This window comes from Hoplias malabaricus, chromosome 1 (assembly GCF_029633855.1).
Source record: "Hoplias malabaricus isolate fHopMal1 chromosome 1, fHopMal1.hap1, whole genome shotgun sequence".
Classification (NCBI taxonomy): Eukaryota; Metazoa; Chordata; class Actinopteri; order Characiformes; family Erythrinidae; genus Hoplias; species Hoplias malabaricus.
In genome coordinates, this window is record NC_089800.1 from 7,478,622 (window position 1) to 7,501,955 (window position 23,334).

At 41.7% G+C, this 23,334-nt stretch overlaps 1 protein-coding gene across 3 annotated transcripts in view; it reads left to right on the forward strand.

Moving 5' to 3' along the window:
- Positions 1–23,334, forward strand: part of zfpm2a (zinc finger protein, FOG family member 2a) — a 198,515-nt gene that overhangs the window by 53,128 nt on the left and 122,053 nt on the right. For 2 of the 3 annotated variants that reach the window (XM_066645304.1, XM_066645310.1), the window contains exon 2: positions 7,975–8,130. The exons of the other annotated variant lie outside the window; for it this stretch is intronic. In XM_066645304.1, coding sequence (XP_066501401.1) covers positions 7,975–8,130 — 156 coding nt within the window. The remainder of the gene's footprint in view (positions 1–7,974; positions 8,131–23,334) is intronic. 3 annotated transcript variants of the gene reach the window in all.

A 23,334-nucleotide genomic window follows, 5' to 3' on the forward strand; every position in this document is an offset into this window, starting at 1 on the left:
CTCTCAATCACCTCAGAGTTTACTCCCTCAGCTCTCAATCACCTCAGAGTTTACTCCCCTCAGTTCTCAATCACCTCAGAGTTTACTCCCCTCAGTTCTCAATCACCTCAGAGTTTACTCCCTCAGTTCTCAATCACCTCAGAGTTTACTCCCCTCAGTTCTCAATCACCTCAGAGTTTACTCCCTCAGCTCTCAATCACCTCAGAGTTTACTCCCTCAGCTCTCAATCACCTCAGAGTTTACTCCCCTCAGTTCTCAATCACCTCAGAGTTTACTCCCTCAGCTCTCAATCACCTCAGAGTTTACTCCCTCAGCTCTCAATCACCTCAGAGTTTACTCCCTTCAGCTCTCAATCACCTCAGAGTTTACTCCCCTCAGCTCTCAATCACCTCAGAGTTTACTCCCCTCAGTTCTCAATCACCTCAGAGTTTACTCCCCTCAGTTCTCAATCACCTCAGAGTTTACTCCCTCAGCTCTCAATCACCTCAGAGTTTACTCCCTCAGCTCTCAATCACCTCAGAGTTTACTCCCCTCAGTTCTCAATCACCTCAGAGTTTACTCCCTCAGCTCTCAATCACCTCAGAGTTTACTCCCCTCAGTTCTCAATCACCTCAGAGTTTACTCCCTTCAGCTCTCAATCACCTCAGAGTTTACTCCCCTCAGCTCTCAATCACCTCAGAGTTTACTCCCCTCAGTTCTCAATCACCTCAGAGTTTACTCCCCTCAGCTCTCAATCACCTCAGAGTTTACTCCCCTCAGTTCTCAATCACCTCAGAGTTTACTCCCCTCAGTTCTCAATCACCTCAGAGTTTACTCCCCTCAGTTCTCAATCACCTCAGAGTTTACTCCCCTAGCTCTCAATCACCTCAGAGTTTACTCCCCTCAGCTCTCAATCACCTCAGAGTGTACTCCCCTCAGCTCACAATCACCTCAGAGTTTACTCCCTTCAGCTCACAATCACCTCAGAGTTTACTCCCCTCAGCTCTCAATCACCTCAGAGTTTACTCCCTTCAGCTCTCAATCACCTCAGAGTTTACTCCCCTCAGCTCTCAATCACCTCAGAGTTTACTCCCCTCAGTTCTCAATCACCTCAGAGTTTACTCCCTCAGTTCTCAATCACCTCAGAGTTTACTCCCCTCAGTTCTCAATCACCTCAGAGTTTACTCCCCTAGCTCTCAATCACCTCAGAGTTTACTCCCTCAGCTCTCAATCACCTCAGAGTGTACTCCCCTCAGCTCACAATCACCTCAGAGTTTACTCCCCTCAGCTCTCAATCACCTCAGAGTTTACTCCCTTCAGCTCACAATCACCTCAGAGTTTACTCCCCTCAGCTCTCAATCACCTCAGAGTTTACTCCCTTCAGCTCTCAATCACCTCAGAGTTTACTCCCCTCAGCTCTCAATCACCACAGAGTTAACTCCCTTCAGCTCACAATCACCTCTGTGTTTACTCCCTTCAGCTCACAATCACCTCTGTGTTTACTCCCCTCAGCTCTCAGTCACCTCTATTTTTACTCCCTTCAGCTATCAATCACCTCAGAGTTTACACCCCTCAGCTCACAATCACCTCAGAGTTTACTCCCTTCAGCTCACAATCACCTCAGAGTTTACTCCCCTCAGCTCTCAATCACCTCAGAGTTTACTCCCCTCAGCTCTCAATCACCACAGAGTTAACTCCCTTCAGCTCACAATCACCTCTGTGTTTACTCCCTTCAGCTCACAATCACCTCTGTGTTTACTCCCCTCAGCTCTCAGTCACCTCTATTTTTACTCCCTTCAGCTCACAATCACCTCAGAATTGACTCCCACTCTCTATCCTCTGAATTTATGTGTGATGTATTCTGATCTTGCAAATTGGTTTAGCTATTTAATCTTATGCACTCTGGAGGAAAAGAGAAAAGGACAGGAACTTGGAGTGTCACGGTCAGATATGTGAAGAAATATAGATGAACGTTTATTGACACAGATTAAATTAATTGGGATGCTCTAGAGCAGCTCCACATGAGTCTAACACCAAGATGGTGCTCCATCTTAGGACTTTGTGATGGACTGGAGTGAGGGTTGTGAACCAGAACCTACCCCTCATCATCAGTACCTGACTGTGTTTGTGTTCTTAAAGTTGAATGCTATCAGATCCTCACAGAATTGTTTCAACACAAAGCCTTTCTAGTGGAGGGAAACAATGTTTCAGAAGGAGTTTTGGATGAACATGTATCTAAAATATTTTGTTTTTCTCACATGGAATTCAGCATTTTACTTCTCTATATGAAGAGAAGTCTCATGAATTGGGAACTTTCAGCTAAAAGAATACAAATGCACACTAATATAAGCTTCTCCACGAAATGGCACCTTTCCAAAGGGTCGTTTAGATATTTATAAAGATCCCAGAGATTGATGCCTCTGTTCCCAGTCTGCATCTATGGAGCCCACTTGCACCTGACAGGGTTTTTAACAGTACACAACTAAATATAGCAGAGGGGCAGCCCTATCAGAAAATGAGTTGGGAATGCAGTGGATGTCGTTTGGAAAGTCATTATTCTTATCGTTGGCTTGTCTGAAATTATTGCGGGTCTCTCCATGCCATGAATACGGTATAATAAGCTAAACGCGTGGAAAAGGTGCGGCAACTTTGGCTAATCAGAAGTAAGATGTAGCCTTTGTTGCTTCTTTTTTTATTTATCGGCCAGAGCGTATCATGTAAATCTGTTTTTATTTCTTCAATTTGAGCATCAGCGGCTTTGTAATATCGCAGAGTTACGGGCGAAGTTTACAAGGCATTCAACACGTCCGCCTCACTCAGCATTGGGAATTTATTTCATTCAAGGTAGGTGTGTGTGTGTGTGTGTGTATGTGTGTGTGTTTAGAAACATTTCCTTGCAATTCTCCTCTGCCCTGCCAAACACGTCGAGCTCCAGCAATCTCCCCTTGATACGGCGCCCCGATCCTTATCAGCACTCCACTCCTTTAGCATATTGAGACGTATTGAGTGTGCGTGAGCCTCTCTCTCTCTCTCTCTCTCTCTCCCTCTCTCTCTCTCTCACTCACACACTCTCCCACTCTCCCTTCCTTTTTCCTCCTGCGATTCAGCATAAGGGGCCCAGGGCCTGTGATAAGATCATAAAACTGTATCCTAATTTAAAGTGCCACTCTCCGCCACTTCACACCGCGTCTATTAGAGATCGCCACGCTAATTCGTTTCATGTCAGCGTAGCTACCCACGGACGCCACCGAGCTACAAAGGAGTCATTTGCGAGCTTTAATGAAAAGAGCAGGGTCGTTTTAGCGCAGATCAGGGAGGCCCCCTCCTCCTTTTTTTAACAGAAGAAAGGAGGACAGGAGGAACACACACTCTCCAAGGGGAGTTTGAACCAGAATTATCGCTTTGTTATGTGCAGCTAGGCCTACTACTACACTGGGGTATCACACAAGCAAGAAGACCGTCTCTGGGGTTGTGTGTGTGGCGAGCAGCTCTTGATCCCATGTCATTGCTAAGACAGAATGATCAGAGTTTAATTAAAATATTTTGTTGACAGTTCTATTCAGGTGGGATTGATTTCACATGGGGTTTAATGTGTTTTTATCTTTTAAATTACAGACAGATTTAACAATTGTTTTTCCTCTAAACACCTCGATATTTATTAAAAAAAAAAAAACAGATTTGCACAGATTGACTGCTGCTTCTCATTTTAGAAAGTTTTGTTAGGACATACAGTACTGTGCAGAAGTCTTAGGCCCCTAAGATAGTGATATATATTTAAACGAATGCCTTCTCAGTGAGTGTGGGGCTTGTATAAATTTATATATAATCACAGTAAATAAAAAAATAATTATATAAAACAAATGCATTTTTTTTTTCTAAAAAGTAGTAGGTGAGAGTGAGTTTGAAGAACAATGTTTTGTTCAGATTCTCATTGATTTGCATGAATTTGTTAAATCAACAGCACACATTGTTTAAAATCATTATTTATTAACCGCTAAAACTAGGTATTGGTTGATAACCTCAAATAATACGGACTCCACGAGGAGAGATTTGGAAAAAGTTAAACCAACACATTCACACACAGAGTGTCACACTCACTGGAATAATGTTATTGGGTTTTATTCTAATGTTGGGTGTTGTTTGTTTGTTTGTTTGCTTTTTAGCAAATAAACACTTACTGCTCAGATAAATAGCTTTTTAAATCTGATAATCTCTAGTGCCGTTGCACAGTACAGTATCTCATTAAAATCTCAGTCGTCCTGCTGTAATGTTGTGCTGTGATATTTTTGTGACTGAGATGTGTAAAGAATATGATAAACCAATCTACAAATAGGGTGTTATCTTTTTTTATATAATGTGAAATTTTCAGCTTGAGAGTAACAGAAATATTACATTAAGTTTCATTCAAAGTAAAAAAGAAAGTGTTCTTCTCCTCGCCTGTAAAGTTTGCACAGCCCCTCGTGTGAGCTTGCTGAAATATTTCTTGTGAATTGCAATGAGCTTTTCACTTCTCAGGCGGCAAAAACATGGTTTATTCAAATGCAGTGTGAATACTTATAAGTTTGTAATTTTTTTCCCTCTGCTAATACTATTCAGGTGCCTGTAATTCCATCAGTGCCCTTGATTGCTGCCAAAAAAACTATGCAAATAGCAGAAAGAGATGTACGGCTACAAGCAAAACTCCTGAAATCATTTAGATTTAAAGAAATAATATTGCACAGAGGGGGGAAAAATTAATCACACGGAAAAATGTCTCCTTTAAGATTGCAGCGTTGTATTACCCAAAGGCATGGTATGTAAATGGAAAATCAACATTGTACCCGGCGATAAGGCGAACAAATTAATAAAAGTATTTTCTTTCCCGCTCCCATGCTAATGCCGGCGCGAGAAGTCAGGAGGCAGTGAGAGAGCAACTTTCCTCCATTGCATTGTTTTCCTGACGAGTTTTTGACATTGCAGCTTCAATTCTGCTTGTTCTACTGTTCTCCCACCAAGGGCATTGGTCAAAGAGAAGGAGGCTGCAAAAGTTTTTTTCGCTTTTTATGAACAGAGATTTATTTTCTGAATGGGAACTGATTTGACAGCATTTCGGATTTGCGGAGGTGGCTAGTTATTAGTTGCGTTTGCTTAAGGACATGTTCGCTGCTAGATCAGAACTTTTTTTGACAAAATATCAACATACCAACAGTTTTTTTTTTTACATTTTGTTTTCAGAATTCCATCATAAACAGACTATTTTAAAAGGTCCATAAATCTGCAACATATCTCTGCTTTAACTTGCATTAAAATATAAGATTGTTTTTTTTTTCTCCTTCTTGGAAGTCACCTGTCTGAGATACATTGTTTTCATTGGAGAGTGACAGCCCGTAAAATACTGTTGTATTTTATTTATATTTATAATGTATTTATAGATTTGTACCCGAATCATAACACTTCTACTTTTATGTCCCAAGACTGACAATATTTTATGTTACATTGAGTAATCCATATTTCTTCTTGGGTATTATTTTGAGTTTAGTTTCATTCTGTTTAGTAGCCGTTCTGTCTTTCAGTCATCACTGATTTTCTAATGCTTTAGCAATAAATTTAATACCAGAATGATCCAAAACGTGAAGACTAAATTTGCACATATTTCAGTTCTTGTGCTAATAAACACTGGATGTAGTAAATAGTACTTTAAGAATTGTTTTCTGACCAATATTGCGAATGAGATTTAAGTTAAACTAATTTTTTGTAAAATATAGCAATAAGCCACGAGAGGCCTGTGTTACTGCAATTTTATCATGGGAAAAGTTGGTTTTGGCGTGATGTGACGTGGACCTCTTGAATAAAAGCTGTGGTCAACATAAAATACAATAAAATACACACCTGTCCAATTAATAAACCTATTTATTCATAAACAAACATTCACAATAAAGTATTCTTCCACCACACAGTGTAGTCTGTTAATGGCGAGCACTGTTGCTAAGCAACATGAGGGCGATACAAAGCCCCTCCATTGAACAAAATATGTTCATGTATATTCAGGGTTTTTAGTTGATTAGAAATACTTACATTTCTGTTCTCTTTCTGAAGGGACTCGTACTCTAGAGGAGAAGCTGCAGGACGTTTAGAGATGGACTTGGAATGTGTTTTTAGCCTTTAGCTCAAGAAACTGGCTGAGTAGCATTATCTTAAACAGGCACTGTATTGTCTCCTGATTTCATGCTGTTTTTGGATAATTGAATAAAACAGTGACAGTTTTCAATTAAATTAAATTCAATAAATCACATACGTGATTCAATAAGTCACGTATTTGTAATTACCATTCCTTCACTAATGTAAACTCTGGTAGCTAAGCAGTCTAACATTAAATTTAGACACTAAACCAAACACCCACTTAATGATTAGGACTGCTGTTTATATTAATTTGGAATTAAATTAATGAAAGATTAATCTGGACAATCTCGTCACACTATTCACCCACTGTTAACCCACCCGTTATATCAAACGTTTCCATTGTTTAAATGCTGCCACTTAGCTCACTAATAAGGTTTAAGACAGTGGCACATTAATACGGAATTCAGATGTTGTGAAGTGGACATAGGTGTGCGTATATTGTGTATTTTACAACGGCTTTGAACGCGGCTCGGCCAATCAGATTGTAGGTTCAGAACTTTCCATTTTATAATAAGGTCTATACCTGTGTTTATAATGAAGAAGACCTAGAAGATCTGGTGTTAATGTTGGACACTGACTGTAGAGACTGAGACTGTTATTCAGTTGTGGTTGTTGCTATGTGCACAGCAGAGTATGTGGTTGTCACTTATTGGTCTGTTCTAAGAGTAAATGTCCACATTTCAAACATGTTAAGACAGTGTTCTTGATAAGTAAGGCTATAATAAGAATTGCAGCACTGGTGATTAGCAAATTTTACTCTTACCAACTGATTTTGATATCGATATGATTGTATTTGAGCCATAGTATTTAAGGTGTTTTTTTGAGAAAGTGCTTTTACTTTCAGTTTGGTTTGAGGCTACTCTCCCCACATCTGGGTATTGGAGTATGAGTGGTTTTCGCTCATGCAGATCTTGCAGCAGTAAATGGATATGTGTGTGTGTGTGTGTGTGTGTTTTCATGTTCATTACTCAGGACAGAAGTGTTGTTTTATTCCAGAGATTGCTTCTGAGTCATCAGCCTAGGCACAGTGAGGTGAAGTGTGGGATAGAACTGAGCTGCACTTTCTCTTCAACCACTGCTTACACCTCTGCTCAGGTTCCAAAATGAAGAACAGCCTGAGAGACACCATGGTGCTCATTAGAATATCTGACCTCTTCAACATATCAGTGAGAATTTGATTGCATTCATATATCACAGCATGAGTGAGGTTAGACAGAGATGTCGGATGATAACTTCACTTCCAATCATCCCAGAGGCTTCATCCCTAAAGAGAACACTTTCACTGCTACACAACAGTTTGGAGGAGTTATTCTCATGGTCAGATGCATCTTATTTCAAGCTTTCTTGTGGAGACTGTACAAGCATATTTAAGCGTCAGTGCAGCTTAAAGTAGCTGAATTCACTAGAATATGTGTCTAAAAATGTTTGGAAGGTACAGATAATAAAGCACTGATTGACGGCACTGTTTTGGCAGTGAAAGTGTCAAATCATTAACCTTCCGTCCTGTATTTGACTGAAACACTGCCAGGTTTCTCGCTGGTGAAAAGACCTAGGAATCATTTTGGGATAATTGTTGGAGCTGAACTAGCACTAGAGGCACTCTCACACACTTTAATAGAGTTGGTTTCTGCTTATTTTAATGCTGTGTCTGAGGCAGATGTCCAGCAATGGTTTAAAATAAAAAAAATAAAAATAAAAAAACAATAAAGCCCTGGCGCTGAAACAGATAACAATCTGAAAGGCAAAGTAAGTACAGACACACAGTGCTATTGCACACATTAATATGAGAATGTGGTAAAACTGTTTGCTTATATGGAGTGTGAAACGTGTGCGCAGGTCCCCTAGATGATGGTCTGGAAGAGGAAGAGGAGGAATGTGTCTCAGATGGAAACGAGCTGGTGGCTAAAGATGAGTTCTCCGTGGAGAACTTCTCAGCGGACTTTGAGACGGAGAACCTTGCCTGCGAGGACATGGAGTACTTCTGCAACAAAGGTCAGATTCTAATACTGTATTGAGCCATCTTAGAATGATTTGAAAGAAGAAATATTTTCACTTAGACAACAGTAAAGAAAAATAACGTAAGGTAATATAATTTGCAATTACTTGTCATTGTACAACATACAACAAAATGTGTCTTCCGCATTTAAACACACACTCAGAGCGGCATTTTTGTATTTTTTTCCAATGAAGTGGAAATGAAGTACATTTGAAAATGACAACAGAAGAAATTATTAAGTATCACTGCATGAGTTCCATAAAGAAAAACTCTTTTAAAGCTGGGCATCGTTTTGTTCTTTTCTTAGGGATAATATTGTATGTAAAAGAAGCATGAGTTTTGGTTTAGACGATTTAAAGATGGTGATTACGATGTTAGCGATCTTGAACATAGTGTATTTATAGTTCATCTTTATGGTTTTAAAGTAAAATGAGAACATTCATTCATTGTCTGTGACCCTTATCCAGTTCAGGGTCGCGGTGAGTCCGGGGCCTACCCAGAATCACTGGGCGCAAGCCAGGAACACACCCTGGAGAGGGGCGCTATTCCTTCACAGGGTGACACACGCTCACACATTCACTCACACCTATGGACACTTTTGAGTCGCCAATCCACCTACCAACGTGTGTTTTTGGGCCGTCGGAGGAAACCAAAGCACCCGGAGGAAACCCATGCAGACACAGAGAGAACACATCACACTCCTCACAGACAGTCACCCGGAGGAAACCCACGCAGACACAGGGAGAACACACCACACTCCTCACAGACAGTCACCCGGAGGAAACCCATGCAGGCACAGGGAGAACACACCACACTCCTCACAGAAGGGCCCTGGAGCTGTGTGAATTTGTATTTCAATTATAGGTTACTGAATAACTCTTTAAGACGTATTTGTGCACCTGATAGTTGGTCTGACTGTGATTGCACTTTGTTCAAAGAAGCACCAATAGAGGAATTTTGGGCCGATGCAGACAGATGTCTGATATGTTTATTTTAAATACACTATGTTCTAAAATGAATGATATGAATATGTTGTTTGTTCTCAGCCTCTAATCTTTTGGGAAGCCTTTATATTGGATGCTGCAACATTTCTGTGAGGATTAGTGAGACCAGGTACTGATGCTGGATGATTAGTTCTGGATAACAAACACCAATCAAATTGGGAAACGCTGGAGAATTTTAAACCACTATATGCAGTACTTGGTCTTGAGTATGCTTCAGTGCAGCTGCTGCTTTGTGTTTCATGCTTTTCTGTGGAGATGATATAGGCTGAGTGAGTGTACACTACAACTTTAGGATTTGTAGTGCATATCTGCCAATTCCAATATGATTGTGTTTATCAGACGCAGCAAGCCAGTCACTGATCCTGGATCAGCACCGTTCATAGCTAAGTAACACACTGGATCACAGTGTGTGGAAATGCTTGACACGTCTTTGTATTTGTTTTCTATCTCAAAAAATACGACTTCAGAAAAGATCTATCATTTATTTCCCTGAGTTCTTGTCAACTGTTCAGAAACGTTTGATTATAAATGTTGTTTGTTTTTATCATTGAGATTCAACTTATTCCGCTGAAGCAAACCCACCACTTCTTACTGCTTTCATATCAAAAGAAGACAAACAAATGAGTTTTTCAGTATCAATGCAATCAGTTTGGAATTCCACAAGCAACTTGCGACACACACCTGCTTCGAAACAAGCCAGTAACGTACCTTTGAACCTGAAACTTTTCATGTCGGGATGAATTGTGACTCAACACAGACATCCTAAGCAATTAATGTATAAATAAAAGCATTTTTTTTACTAATTGGTTCCCAATAGAGGCTTCGTCCTCCTCCCTCGCCTTAGCCTTAGCTCTCTGATCAGTGTTTTTTTGGGAGTTTGTGCATGCGGACTCCTGGCAGGTCCATTAAAGGCATGGGAAAGCCTCCAGCACCTCTGCGCCCAGGTTTTAGCCGCATTGTTTGATATCTGATTCCTGCTATGTACCTGAGGACAGCAGTTTGATCTGAGAGATGACAGTCATAGAGCTGGCTAACCCTCCTGATTATCACAGCCAGGATGCTTTTTTGTGTTTTTGTGTCTGTGCATTTGAGTCTCTTTTCTGAATATCACTTAACAATTTTCCACAAGCAAAGTACACACACACACACACACACACACACACACACACACACACACACACATATATATATATATATATATATATGTGTGTGTGTGTGTGTGTGTGTACCTTGCTTGTGGGAAATTGTTAAGTGATATTCGGTAAAGAGACTTTTTACACATACACACACAGGCACATACAACAACAAGGCCAATCCCGCCAGCTGCCTCCATCTCTAAGCAGGCCGAGCTCACTTTGAACTCCATTTCAATTAGGCGTCTGTTCATTCTTGTCTTATTTATTTCCTTTTTCGGTCACACCTCGCCATCACAGGAGTTAATTTTTTTTTTAACGGCCTGCTTCAGGTTATGAGAAAGAGATGACAGAGCTGTCAATCAAACAGCCCCTCCCTACACACAGACACATGCAAAAAAAACACATGCACACCCCAAGCTTTCAGCTCCCACAACCCCAGGAGTACCCAACTTCACTCGCCACCCATCACCAGAAATTTGACTTTTTAATGAACAGCTTGTGCTTTGAATGTCCCCTCTTTAAAAAAAAAAAAGGCGAGTTTTTCTGAATTATATTTCTGTCACACCATTTAAAAATCATTGTGCCTAGTGGGATTTTTACACAGGGAACCTCTTTGAAAAGCACTGTCTTTTTATGTTTTACATTAGCTATGCACTGTAATAATAGTTTTCTTTTGTTGTTTAAAAAAAACAGCAGGTAAGTGCACAAACATTAATATTAATGACAGCGTCCCTGTTTAATTTCAAGGTCAAATATGGTTTATAAGCTTTTGAAGCTGATGTTCAAGCTCGAACAAGTCTTTTGGACACTCAAGTAGAGCACTTGAGGAAGTAGCAGGCGTATTTATTATTTTATATACCTTAGTTGTGTTTCATTGGGGAAACACCAGTATGGAAGCTGTGGGTCAGTGTTGTATGTCTTGTGGATAACTGCCAGTGTTGATAGCTGTGCTCATATTTACACAAGTAATTACTAATTGTAAAAAATGTGAGTAAATGTAGATTTATGGAGAAATAAGTGATTTAATTGAACGTGTCTAGGTTACAGATGCAATAAAATATTTACACGGGACATGCATGTTAAAAAATAAGTACAATGCAACAGGAATTCAAATGCAGAGCTGTCTGTCTATATCCTGTATTATATTAATGTGCATGAGATTTTGGAGATATGGGGAAAAAAACCTAAAGCAGAAACAACAATTTAGACACTTAATGCAAAGTCTGTCTGTTTTGCAGTTTAATAAGGGCCCATTGCAGATTAAAAATGAATAAATCCCAAACTGGGCATAAGGAAGTAGGGGATGTAACAGGAAAAAATACTGAGATAAATCCCTGCTCTTGTTAAGGAGGATTGCTAAAATATGGAGAGTTCATTAGTCTTGCATTTACCATAAGCAGAAAAGTGCTAACATCGCAACACTTCCTTAAACTGACTTCAGAGTCTATCACACCAGCTTTTGATAGCTCCTTTGTTTTGGATGCTCCAAGAGGTTTAGCAAAACCCTCAAACCTTCTGAGGGCTATGCGCAAAGTAAGACCAAAGCAGTGGCCAAAAGTTTCAACTGTTTCATTTTTCAGATACTTAAGTAATCTCTCCCTTGTCATAGACAGGCTGTTTACGTCAGATTTCTCGTTTCTTTTCCTATCAGCTTTAATTCTTCTAAGTCCCCTATTTTCATATCGTGCCAGTGTGGTAATTCTTCGGCCAAGCGTTTCCCAGCCCCACTTACTATAGCGAGAAGTGCACGCTCATCAGGTGTAGCCTCGACTTGATCCTCTGCTCAATTAGATCTCTTTTAGAAGTCATTCAGCCCTATGTCGTAGTGGCTTAAATACACCCCACTTATGCCAGAGCGCCACAAATTAATAGCGGACGCAATCCCGGTGGCGTTAAACGGTTTACGGGTGTTATTCAGCGGTTATAGGAAGACAGAAGAAGCGGCCTCTTGATTAAGTAAACCCTCTTAAAAGTGACGGCATGCCGTAATTAGCCCCGGCCTCCGAGTCGAACGACAGAGTCTTTTAAAAGGAGCCACTCTTGCCTGGGCCTTTATCAGTCGTGGCGACTTGCCGAGGAGAATAAGGTCTCTGGCAAGTAAGGTTCCATCTCTGGAAGACAGTAGCTCCTAGCTGGGTGCTTGCAAATTCGAGTAGCCCCTCGCTCCAAAATGGGCTTGTCAGGGGGAACCTAAAGCCTCCATTAAAAGTTTCAGCCTATAATAGGTATTAAAAAGCTGTCGGAACACAAAAGAGCCAGGCTGCCGTGTTCATTAACATAGCCGCACACTTATTAACTTTGATCTGAGCGCGGTGAAGTCGCAAAGCCGCTTATAGTCACAAAGGTCAAGAAGTTGAATGGCGCCGCAAGTGGGGCCCATTTGCCATAGCCTTCCAGGAGGATGGGGGAGGCCCTCAAGATAACTGTTGCACCTTGAAGCCTCTGCTTTGACTTATTAGAAACCCTTCCCCTCGTTTTTAATCCATACTCCTTGGATCTACAGCTTGTGGTAGTCTCCAAGTTGTTATCCTTGGTCAGCATTGCTTCCTTCACCATTCCTTGGTTCAGTAATGAGTACAGCTGCACCTTCAACATCACACAGTACGTTTGAGGTGACACCAAACGATAGCAAAAATGTTGTCCCTTGGTACTGATTACAATGCCCCAAAAATGTCAAAGATAATGATTGCAAATCCCATTCATTACAGTAAACCCTCCAAAAAGCCACAAACGTGACAAGCTCTACAGGAAAGAGTGCGTGCCTTGGCACATCAGTTGTCTGGGGTTTCTGAGCAGCCCTTTTGTACAAAGCTCTGGAGCAGAGGAGACTGAGGAGAGCTTTCTTCTCAGTGGCCACCTTAAACTATTTGGAGAGTGTTTCGGCTTCAGTGGAGCCATTGCATAGTCATGTACCATGAAATGATCGAAGGGCTCCCGTCAATGGCTTCACTCGTAATGGTATTGAAACAGCATAGTTCAGTGTGAAATGAAGTCTCCGCTCTTGAATAGGCTGAGTCGAGCGAAGGAACGTGAATAAACATGAGACAGAGAGCACGGACACTCCCACACACACACACACACACACACACACACACACACCGGAAAGATGGAGGAAGAAAAGGAAACAGAAAGACACCCAAATACTCCAGAGAGACGACCTTGCCTTCTCCTTGACGATTAAAAAAGCTCTCTTCAAACAAGGTCCTGGGCACGGTCGATTTCACGTTTATGGAGCCCCCCACTTGTGAACACTGCACCAAGACACCAAGTTCGACACCAGAATTTACACCCCGTTGTCACACCCTCGGCTATAATTGGAAGAATGATAGTGTGTTATTTACTGGATGTCATCTTTTTTTTATTTTTTATAGAAATTGTGAAATTTCACCTTGCTTCAACAGATTTTGACACAAAAGAACAGAAAAAGGACAGCATTCAGACTGTAAATCGTCACTTGTCCAGCACCTCCACTGTGCAAATTTGTGGTAAAGCAGTTGAAGAATTTAGCAAGAAACAAAACATAGACTGAGATAAGGCACATTATCAGAGAGATAATACAGTATTCTGCAAGTGAAGTATATCCTGGCAAGAAATATAGTGACCACCAATTAGACACATCTGTCTTGGATAAATTCTACCGTAAAAATCTGAAAACACTAGAGTCATAATCAACTGTGAAAATCAGAGGCGTTCAGTGATGACCAGCACTCGCGTAGAACTGCCACTATAACAACATATCACTAGCTAAGTATCCCTCAGTGGCCATGATATGATCCTATCCTGGGGATTCTATCATAAGTCCAAGTCAATTATTGCCCTTATCAGAAACCGCTGACCCTTCATGCCATTCTTGAGCCATTCCACTTGGCAATCCCAGACAGTAGCCAACAAACAAAGTGACACAATTAATTACGCTACTTTTTCCCCAGCCTTTTCCAAACTAATTGGGATCTTCCCACACCAGAACGATCCCTACACCATCTTCCTCCAATCACAGCCAGTAACGAGGAGCTGGCAAAAAAGCGGAGATCTGAATGTGCAGCGGCCGGAAATATGGGGAAATGCTAATTTGCCGGGCGATAAGACGAATCAAGCTGCCCCCTTTCGCCCCGCCGTTCGACTCGGCGGTGGAAATGAATCATTAATGTTTGTTAAGTATGACAATCTAGGCGAGGCAGATCTTCATGCTCCCAGACTGCATCTCGAGCAGAGATAAAGCAGGCCAAGCATAGAGCCCAGCAGAACTGCCAGATGCCGTAATGACGAGGAATTTATAGGCCTCGGAGGAGATAGTGGCAAGGCCTTTCACTAATCACCTCTCTCCACTAGGGTGCTTTGTGGGATTTTGCGGGGGTTATTTTCTCTGACTCTCTCTCTCCCTCGCTCTTCCTGTCTCTTTTTTTCCCTGCCGTTTGAAATCTGTTTGGCATCGGCAGTAGCAGAGATTTGTGTGGTTTCGCTGCTTATCTGTCTGTGGCGAAAATGAGCTGAGGAGGGAATGTCAATTGGAGGTTCAGTGAGGATGATGACCATTTTGTTGTTTTGGTTTTTTATCTTGGAGATTAGTAACCATCACACTGGCCAAAAGTTTGAGGACATCCCATCCAATGTTTTTCTGAAACGAAGGGTGAACTGGGTGTCTGCCGTCCTTTGCTGCAGTTACATCTACGATTTTGGAAATGCTTTGGACTAGATGTTAGTACATCACTTGGAGGAGTTGATGGCATTCAGTGATGAAAGCATCGCAAATGTCGCTCCAGCTAAAGGTATCTGATGGACCTTCAGAGAACCATAGTTTTCCACAGCCCAGTTCTGTAGGTTTTTTACCCTTTTTGCTGACACTTATCATTGGGCGTGTTGGCCTTGTGTTTATGTGTAGTATCATGTTTCGTTTCAGTGTTTCAGGGGAGATTATAAATTATTAAATGTCTACATCCACAATAGATGCACTATAATGTAGCAGAATTCACCAGATATAAGGGACATCCACAAACCTTTCAACATGTAGTATATATTTATGTTATGTTTACACGTAAATGCTCTGTTGTTGTTAATCTATCCCGCACCGCCAGCCTGTAATAGCCATAGATGCTAGGAATAGGTTCTCTCTCTCTCGCTCTCTCTCTCCCTCCCGCTCTCTATTTTTCTCTCTTTCTCAATCTCCCTCTCGGTCTCAGTTTGTTTCGGATTAGGAAGCTCAGATCTACTTAAAATCGCCCGCGCCGGATTGACATTTTCAAGGGCTCTGCCGGTGCAGGCAGTGCTGAGAGGGAGAGGGGGGAGAAAGCCAATATGACTTTGTTTCTACCTTGCTAGAGGAGGCGTTTGTATAAATCGCCTGTAAGCTTATTGACCTGCATCAGCCTGGCTACCATTAGGCTGAAGAGAAGGGCTGGGCTCTGATAGGCTATTGATAGCGCTGAACTCACCAGCTCAACTCTTCAGCTCAGTCTTCATTCACATGTCTACTCGTGGCCACACACACTCAAGCATGCCTTTCTGCCTCGTTTGTGTTTGCTCTTGTTTGTGTATTTACGCGCTCCTCTTTTTGCTAATGAACAGATCCATGCTGTTGGGATTTCTCTGCCCTGAAAGCAGCAGATACGTCTGAGGTATAATTTGAAAACATAACAATCGCACACAATCATTAGCTGCTGTTAGCTAACGTTAGCTACTCTTGGTCGCTAAACTAAGCTTCAGGTAATTGTCTTGAAATGATGTTGATGCAAAGCACTGAATAACACATTTTGTTAAACCTGATTGGGTGAGTGAGTAGTAGCTTTTAAGAACTCTGAAATACATTTTTTATTTTATTCATAGTTTGGGCCAAATATTCAAACTAACGTTAACAGCTACAGCTTTAGCAAACGGTTTAACTGATTGCCAACTGTCCAGATCTATCACATCAGCTTAACTTCTGTGCTAGCATCCAGGGAAGTGATGATGGGAGCGGTCCTATCAGCCCAAAAGGCACGGCCAGTTGTGCTCTCTAGGACTCCAGGCCTCTCAAAGCTGAGGCCTCACCTGGATTCATACCTGTGACCTCCAGGTGATGGGGCCAACACTTAGACCGCTTCTTGTATTCTTTTACTCATACTTGTACCTTACCATACCTTGTAAATGTCATCAAGCTACTGTAAAAATATGGGAACTGTAGAAAAATAAGGAAGCTTACCAGCTGTAGATCTCAGGGAATGCTTGGATGTTTTGTGCCATCTTCTCATCACACTCCAGCATTCACTTCGGTTTAGTAACAGTGGAGTGGAGGGGCCCTCATGCCTGTGCTACTTTCAGTTTTTTTTTCATTCAGGTACTTGTTATAGCTGGGCATCTCTGTTGGAGACTCTCTGCTTTCGCTACAATTACCACATCCACCCTGTTGAGCTGCTGCTGTAACCTGACATGACGCCAGAGCTGGATCCTGATGTAGAAATATTGCTATGGTTCCTCAAGTGATATGGAGATGGTTGACAGCTTTGGAATCATTTGCATGTGCCGCTACCCTCCTGCTGTTTTTGAAAAGCCTTACTTTTTATAAAATTTTAATTAGCTTTATAGCTGCTAACCACTTTAAGTTCTGTGGGTGTCAGATTAATTCAGTCGTCAGATCTTTGGCAGATTGTAGCCCTGTGTGGGAAAACAAGCCAGAAGTACATGGTTATCAATGGATCAACATACAAAGTCAACATACAACAATTAGTCCATAAAAAGTTTAATATTCCTTATTAAAGCCATAGATAATGTCTTTTATTTTGGAATATAGATCAGCTTAAATCATAGGCGTTTACAAAAAATAGTGCTGTTGATTCATAAAAATATTTAAGTAAAAAATCACACAATTTCCTTGTTATTTGCGATTAATCGTATCATTCCTCCTTAAGACTGAATATTTAATAGTATTTAAATGTAAAGCAAACAAACCAATGTAAGGTTAACACATTCATTCATTCATTCATTCATTATCTGTAATGAATAGATAATAGGTCGCGGTAGGTCCAGAGCCTATCTGGAATCATTGGGCGCAAGGCGGGAATACACCCTGGAGGGGGCGCCAGTCCTTCACAGGGCAACTCACACACTCACGGACACTTTTGAGTCGCCAATCCACCTACCTATGTGTGTTTTTGGACTGTGGGAGGAAGCCGGAGCACCCGGAGGAAACCCACGCGTACACGGAGAGAACACACCAACACCAACACCAACTCCACAGACTGTCACCCGGAGCGGGAATCGAACCCACAACTTCCAGGCCCCTGGAGCTGTGTGACTGCGACACTAACCTGCTGCGCCACCGTGCCAATGCTTTAAACAACAACTTAAAATGCTAGTACTTGTATCTTTGGCAGGGAGATAAATGGCTAGTGTTATACGTATGACAAACTGGCTCAAGGGAACCATTCTTTTGTACTTTATTATAATATTATTATAAATATTTTCTGAGTAAAATTTTCAGAGAGCGCTAAAACTCAATACATGACACATACAAACGTAGTACATATTTCGTCAGTAAGTACAATGTAATCTACACTGAACTCAACAGTAGCAACACATTGGTAGATGGAACCACATACATCATTAGACTTTGTAAAAAGGGTGAATTATGGGAGAAATTGTGGCCTATTAAACATTAGCATTGATTAATGCATTCATTTTGTTAGCACTAATGGTGGCGCTGCTGGTATCGTCATTGCCGCACAGCTCCAGAATCTTGGGGTCCTGAGTTCAGCACTTTCCTCGGGTCACTGTCTGTTAGGAGGATGGTATGGTGTTTTCCCTGTGTCTGTGTGGGTGCTGAACAGTCCTGAAACACGTTTTAGTAGGTGGAGTCGTCCACAGGTGAAAGAGTTAAAGCATGAGTACGTGCTTGCCCTGGCGTCCTGTCCGGGGTGTGTTCCTGCCTCATGCCCGGTTATTTTGTTTAGGATTTAGGGTTCTGACCCAGAATTAGTGAATGAAAGAATGTTATACAAACTGTGTAGGACGAAATATTGCTAACACCATCACCATGAGCACTTCACTTTACCCTCAGTCTTGGACCGTTGTGATTGGACTAGTTTTGCTATGAGGCATTAAATAGGTTTTTGTGACACATGCATCTAAACACAGGCTGACACTGGTTATTGTCTTTATCCTCTGAATCTGTTCTCTGTGTGAACCAATGCCTTCTGTTGCTATAACCTTGTACTGCTTGTATCCCCCAGAGCGGCATGGGTTAGAGTCTCGGCTCCTCAGTATTTCTTCCTCACACATTTAGACTTTTTACTTTTGGTTCCTCAGAGTTTTTTTGTGCCTGTTCTGTGCTCTTAGGGAATATTTTCTTCCACTGTCACATTCTGCTCTCTCATTAGAGGATGTGCACACATTTCTGAAAAGTTGTTTTTTTGACAGTGTCTTTTTTTTTTTTTTTAAGAGCACTATACGGATAAACCTGAACTGAACTGAAAATTGAACCTGCCAAATAAGTCATACGAGAATAAGTTAACTCTCTGCTAAACAAGGGTAAAGGTCCATTGAAGCTTTCCATGTATAGAGTTCTGCTTGAACTGCTGTAAGAGTGCACAGTTATTTTCCCCTGTCGATTCCGACTGCATTCTTGGAATTAAGGGGGAAAAGAAAAAAAAAAAAACTTCATCAAGCCCAACGACATTGTTCCCGGAGAGGTTGCCGCGGCGATTGTGTTTAAAATGCATTGCAAACAGCGTTAGATAGAAGGCAGAAAATCCTTAATCACTGCTTAATTAAGGAATCATCTTGTAGCTTCATTTCCTGAGCAGTAATTAAACAGTCGCAATACGTTTCGTTACAGGGCTTAGCATGTTCGCCCCAGATCAAGGTAGTGCCTTTAATGTTATCTCCCTGGCTTTCTCTCTCTCTCTCTCTCTCTCTCTCTCTCTCTCTCTCTCTCTCTCTCTCTCTCTCTCTCTCTCTCCTCTTCCACTGTAGAGGAACTGTTGATACTCGCCTTTTGTTATCCTCATCATTATACATGAGGAGTATGCTAAAGAGCTTCAATACAAATATTCAGGCAGCATTTTTGTGGTTGAGAGAGAGAGAGAGAGAGAGAGAGAGAGAGAGAGAGAGAGAAGGGTAGAGAGTGAGTGGGGGGTGTATATAAACTACTAGGAAAAAAAAAAAGAAAAGCATCGTCCTGAGTAGGAACTTGCATAAGGGAATCTAGGTCGCAGTGACCTCATGTTCTGTAAGTAGGACAGCGCTGCGCACTTCTTGCGCCTCGCAGTCCACAGCCAGCCAGGAAGCTGCTATCCTTTTGGCCGTGTTTACTGGCTGCCTTTGAAGTGAGCCATGTCTTAACTGGCTTAAACCCACCATGGCGAGGGAGTTCGATCTGTAGATTAACCCATCCGGATGGGCCCACGTTGCTGAGCCGGGCGCCACTAAAGGCCGTTCCACCACGTTACAGGGGTCATTTCCACATCCTGCACCATTCTGCCACTCCAGAGCCCCAGAAAGGAAACATAAGGTGCTAATGTGAAAAAGACCATCATTATGAAAGAGCTGGTAAAGGACAAAAGCATGTCCTCTTATCAGCTCGAGCAGTCTATCTGGTTTCCGTCTGCTGTGTATCTTATCCGTCGCTGTTATATACACGGATTGTCCTTTTTTTAGGCAAACAGCAGCAACCTGTGCTTCAAATCGGAGGGAAGTTGTGCTGTTATTTTGGAAGATCAATGCTTTTAAGGGGTACGTTTCCAAGATTGTGTTCCTTGGACTGCTCGTATTACCTTATTAATGATGAATAATAAACAAGAATATATCAGAAATGTTGCCTTGTGGACACTACCATGCATGTGCATTATTGGCATACACTGCTCTCAGAAAAGTGGACGGGCTTTTCCGATCTGACGTTTACAGACTGTACATTTTCTTGGACGACGTAAAGCAGAAAATGCAACCAAAGTCTTAGACTGAACTTTGGAAATGAAGAAAAATCTCCCTTTTGTTTTTTATTTTTATTTTTTGCACAGGTTTGTTTTGGATTATATTCCTTTAGGCTTCTTATCTCAACCTTTTAAAGGCTTTTGAGACTTTTAATATTCCAAGCCCTACTGTTGGGTGTACACAAGTTTTAAAGCTTTTTTTGTAACGTATAATTGTAATTGAAATTTCAAACATTCTCCTGCTTCTAAGTCTTCTTACTTAAAAGGAGAATTATCATTTTATTTAACACTACTTTCAGCAACATATACATTGAAACCACCATCTTTAAATCGTCCAAACCAAAACTGACACATGGCAAACTGACAAAAAAACGAGAATAATAATAATAAAAAAACTCTTTAAAACTTTGTACACTTAATATTTGCTTCGCATAACCCTAGTAAGACTGTAAGCACCAGAAAGCTACCCTTAGGCCCCAGGTTGGCGGTGGTAAAGTTATTTAAAAGATCCAGAGGCACTGGGAGAGAACTCAGTGTGGCCCCACTTAGAACAGGCCCATAGCCAGCTCGGGCATGTGGGGGTGGTTCCGCTTTGGGCTCCAGTGCCGGCCTGGAGAGATACAGAGAAGAATCAGCCACACATCCGCTCTTTATCTCCTCTTTACATTGCCTATCTTTGTTTGGAGTGAGAAGGAATCTCTACGAAGGAAAAATGATTTTATGCGGAGGTTAGATCTGGGACATAGCATTACTGTTTATATCATAGTTGGATGTGTACTAATAACTCCATAGAAAAGCCTCTTCAATAGAATTGGAGGAGTTACATGTGAGGCTAAGCTCACTAAGTGTCAGCTAGAGTGGTAAGGTCCCCAGCTTTGGGCTGTGGAGCAGCGGGAGTGATGAAGCACCTTTCAATATTACAAACCTAAACAAGGATAGCGGGTTATTCTTGTTGCTGTGTCTAGGAATAAAGTAGACACTGCAGCTAGCCAGAGAGGACCCACAACTCTCTAGCAATGGGTTTAACAGTGAATTTATAAGCTCTTGTAGCTAAGACGAGGATCTACCCAAATCCCCCACAGACCAGCTGCTGAGAGCTCTTTCACAGGAGCTCTACCAGCCGTACACGTACTGCTCAACACCTGCATGGACACAGACACACACACACACCAACACAAGATCAAACAGGAATAAATAAGCAGCTTTTTCTCCACACTTACCTTCTCCTCCTCTGCCACTGGGGCATCTTCTCTCCTGTCCACCCATGAGATCCCCTTACAGTCAGACTCCCACAAAACATATCATTCACCGTATCACCTCACTATCACCACCCCCTGGAGAGAAACAATGCTTGTTTTTAAGCAATATTCATTTAGTGTGCATCCTTATAATGCTTTTGAATTTAAATAACAGATGTTTTGTTTGACCTCAGGTAGAAAACAAAAGCATGGTGTAATTAGATATTAATGGTTTTACCCTACAGATGGCACTTATCTGATAGAGGGTGTCCTATATGGGGTGATATCCACTGGAAATTCTAGGATGAAAGAATGAATCTCATCAGAATCTGTACCAAATCTAGCCTGCGGTGTCTCAGAGCTGCTGGTAGTGTAGTGCAGCCAACTTTCCAACATCTGTTGTTCACTTCATGGAGCTGACATAAAGCGACACTGTAACATATGCCATGGATTTCTTTTAAGGAATAATCTCCTAAAATCATTATATGTACTTAGCTTTTAGAGCAGAGGTCTTTAAATCCAGAACTCTGGATCCAGGTTCCAGGCTGGAGTGGTTGCCTCGTATTTATAGCTGCAACTGCTAACGCACGTGGCTGACAATTGTAAAATCCCGGCCTGGAACCTGAATGCAAGGTCCGGATTTGAAGACCTCCTCTTAAAAGTACATTAACCTGTTAACCTTCTAAGTTTACTTGTTTTTGAGCGTTCCAAGAGGACATTGCCTTGTAACAGCAGTGTTTAATGCACAGAAAATAGACACTTTACTACAGTCAACACAATGAATTTGCTCTCTTTTCAGTGTTCAGCAAGTTCGTGGTGTGTGTGTTTGTGTGAGTGTGAGAGAATATAACGTGCAGTAAGTGGCCCAAAATGTTATTATACACAATATTCATTCATTCATTCATTCATTCATTCATTCATTATCTATAACCCTTCAGGGTTGCGGTGGGTCCAGAGCCTACCTGGAATCATTGGGCGCAAGGCGGGGAATACACCCTGGAGGGGGCGCCAGTCCTTCACAGGGCAACACAGACACACACACACATTCAATCACACACTCACACCTACGGACATTTTGAAGTCACCAATCCACCATCCCAACGTGTGTTTTTGGACCGTGGGAGGAAACCGGAGCACCCAGAGGAAACCCACGCGGACACGGGGTGAACACACCACACTCCGCACAGACAGTCACCCAGAGGAAACCCACGCAGACACAGAGAGAACACACCGCACTCCTCACAGACAGTCACCCGGAGCAGGAATCGAACCCACAACCTCCAGGTCCCTGGAGCTGTGCTATATACAATATTTAGTTTCGGAAATGTTCAGAAAAAGAAATCTTCAAGTATGGACAGAGGAGAGTGAGTCCTGAGGAGCATCTACATTGGAGACATAGTGCTCCTCAGGACTCACTCTCCTCTGTCCATACATGAAGCGTCCACAATGGAGGTGTCAGTTACAAAAACATATTTCTCTCTGAAATACACAGTGCATGCACAGAAATGCTGTTAAAGTAGCTTCAGAAACAGATCCAAACCCTCCAAACCTATCTGGTTTACCCACTTTCCCTCTATTCTCTGCCTTGTATGTGCTGTCAGATGGAATATTGTGTAGTGGCATTTGTCACAATGCGTATTCGATCAGTATTGGCTGATCCTCAAGGTTCAGTATGGGATTCTGTATCAGAAACGAACTCGGCGGTATTGTACCATGTCTGTTTCTCACCCAAGGGTACAAGCAGTGTGAACGGGCCATCTGAATTACAGCAATGGCCTGAGAGTCCAGTGCTTCGTAAATACTCCACCATGACATTTTTAAAGCTCATGAATTGCAGTTTAATTAAAGTTGTGTTTTTTTTTTGTTTGCCACTGATGAAGATAGGCTCACATGTTAACAGGAGAAAAAAAACAACACTCTTTT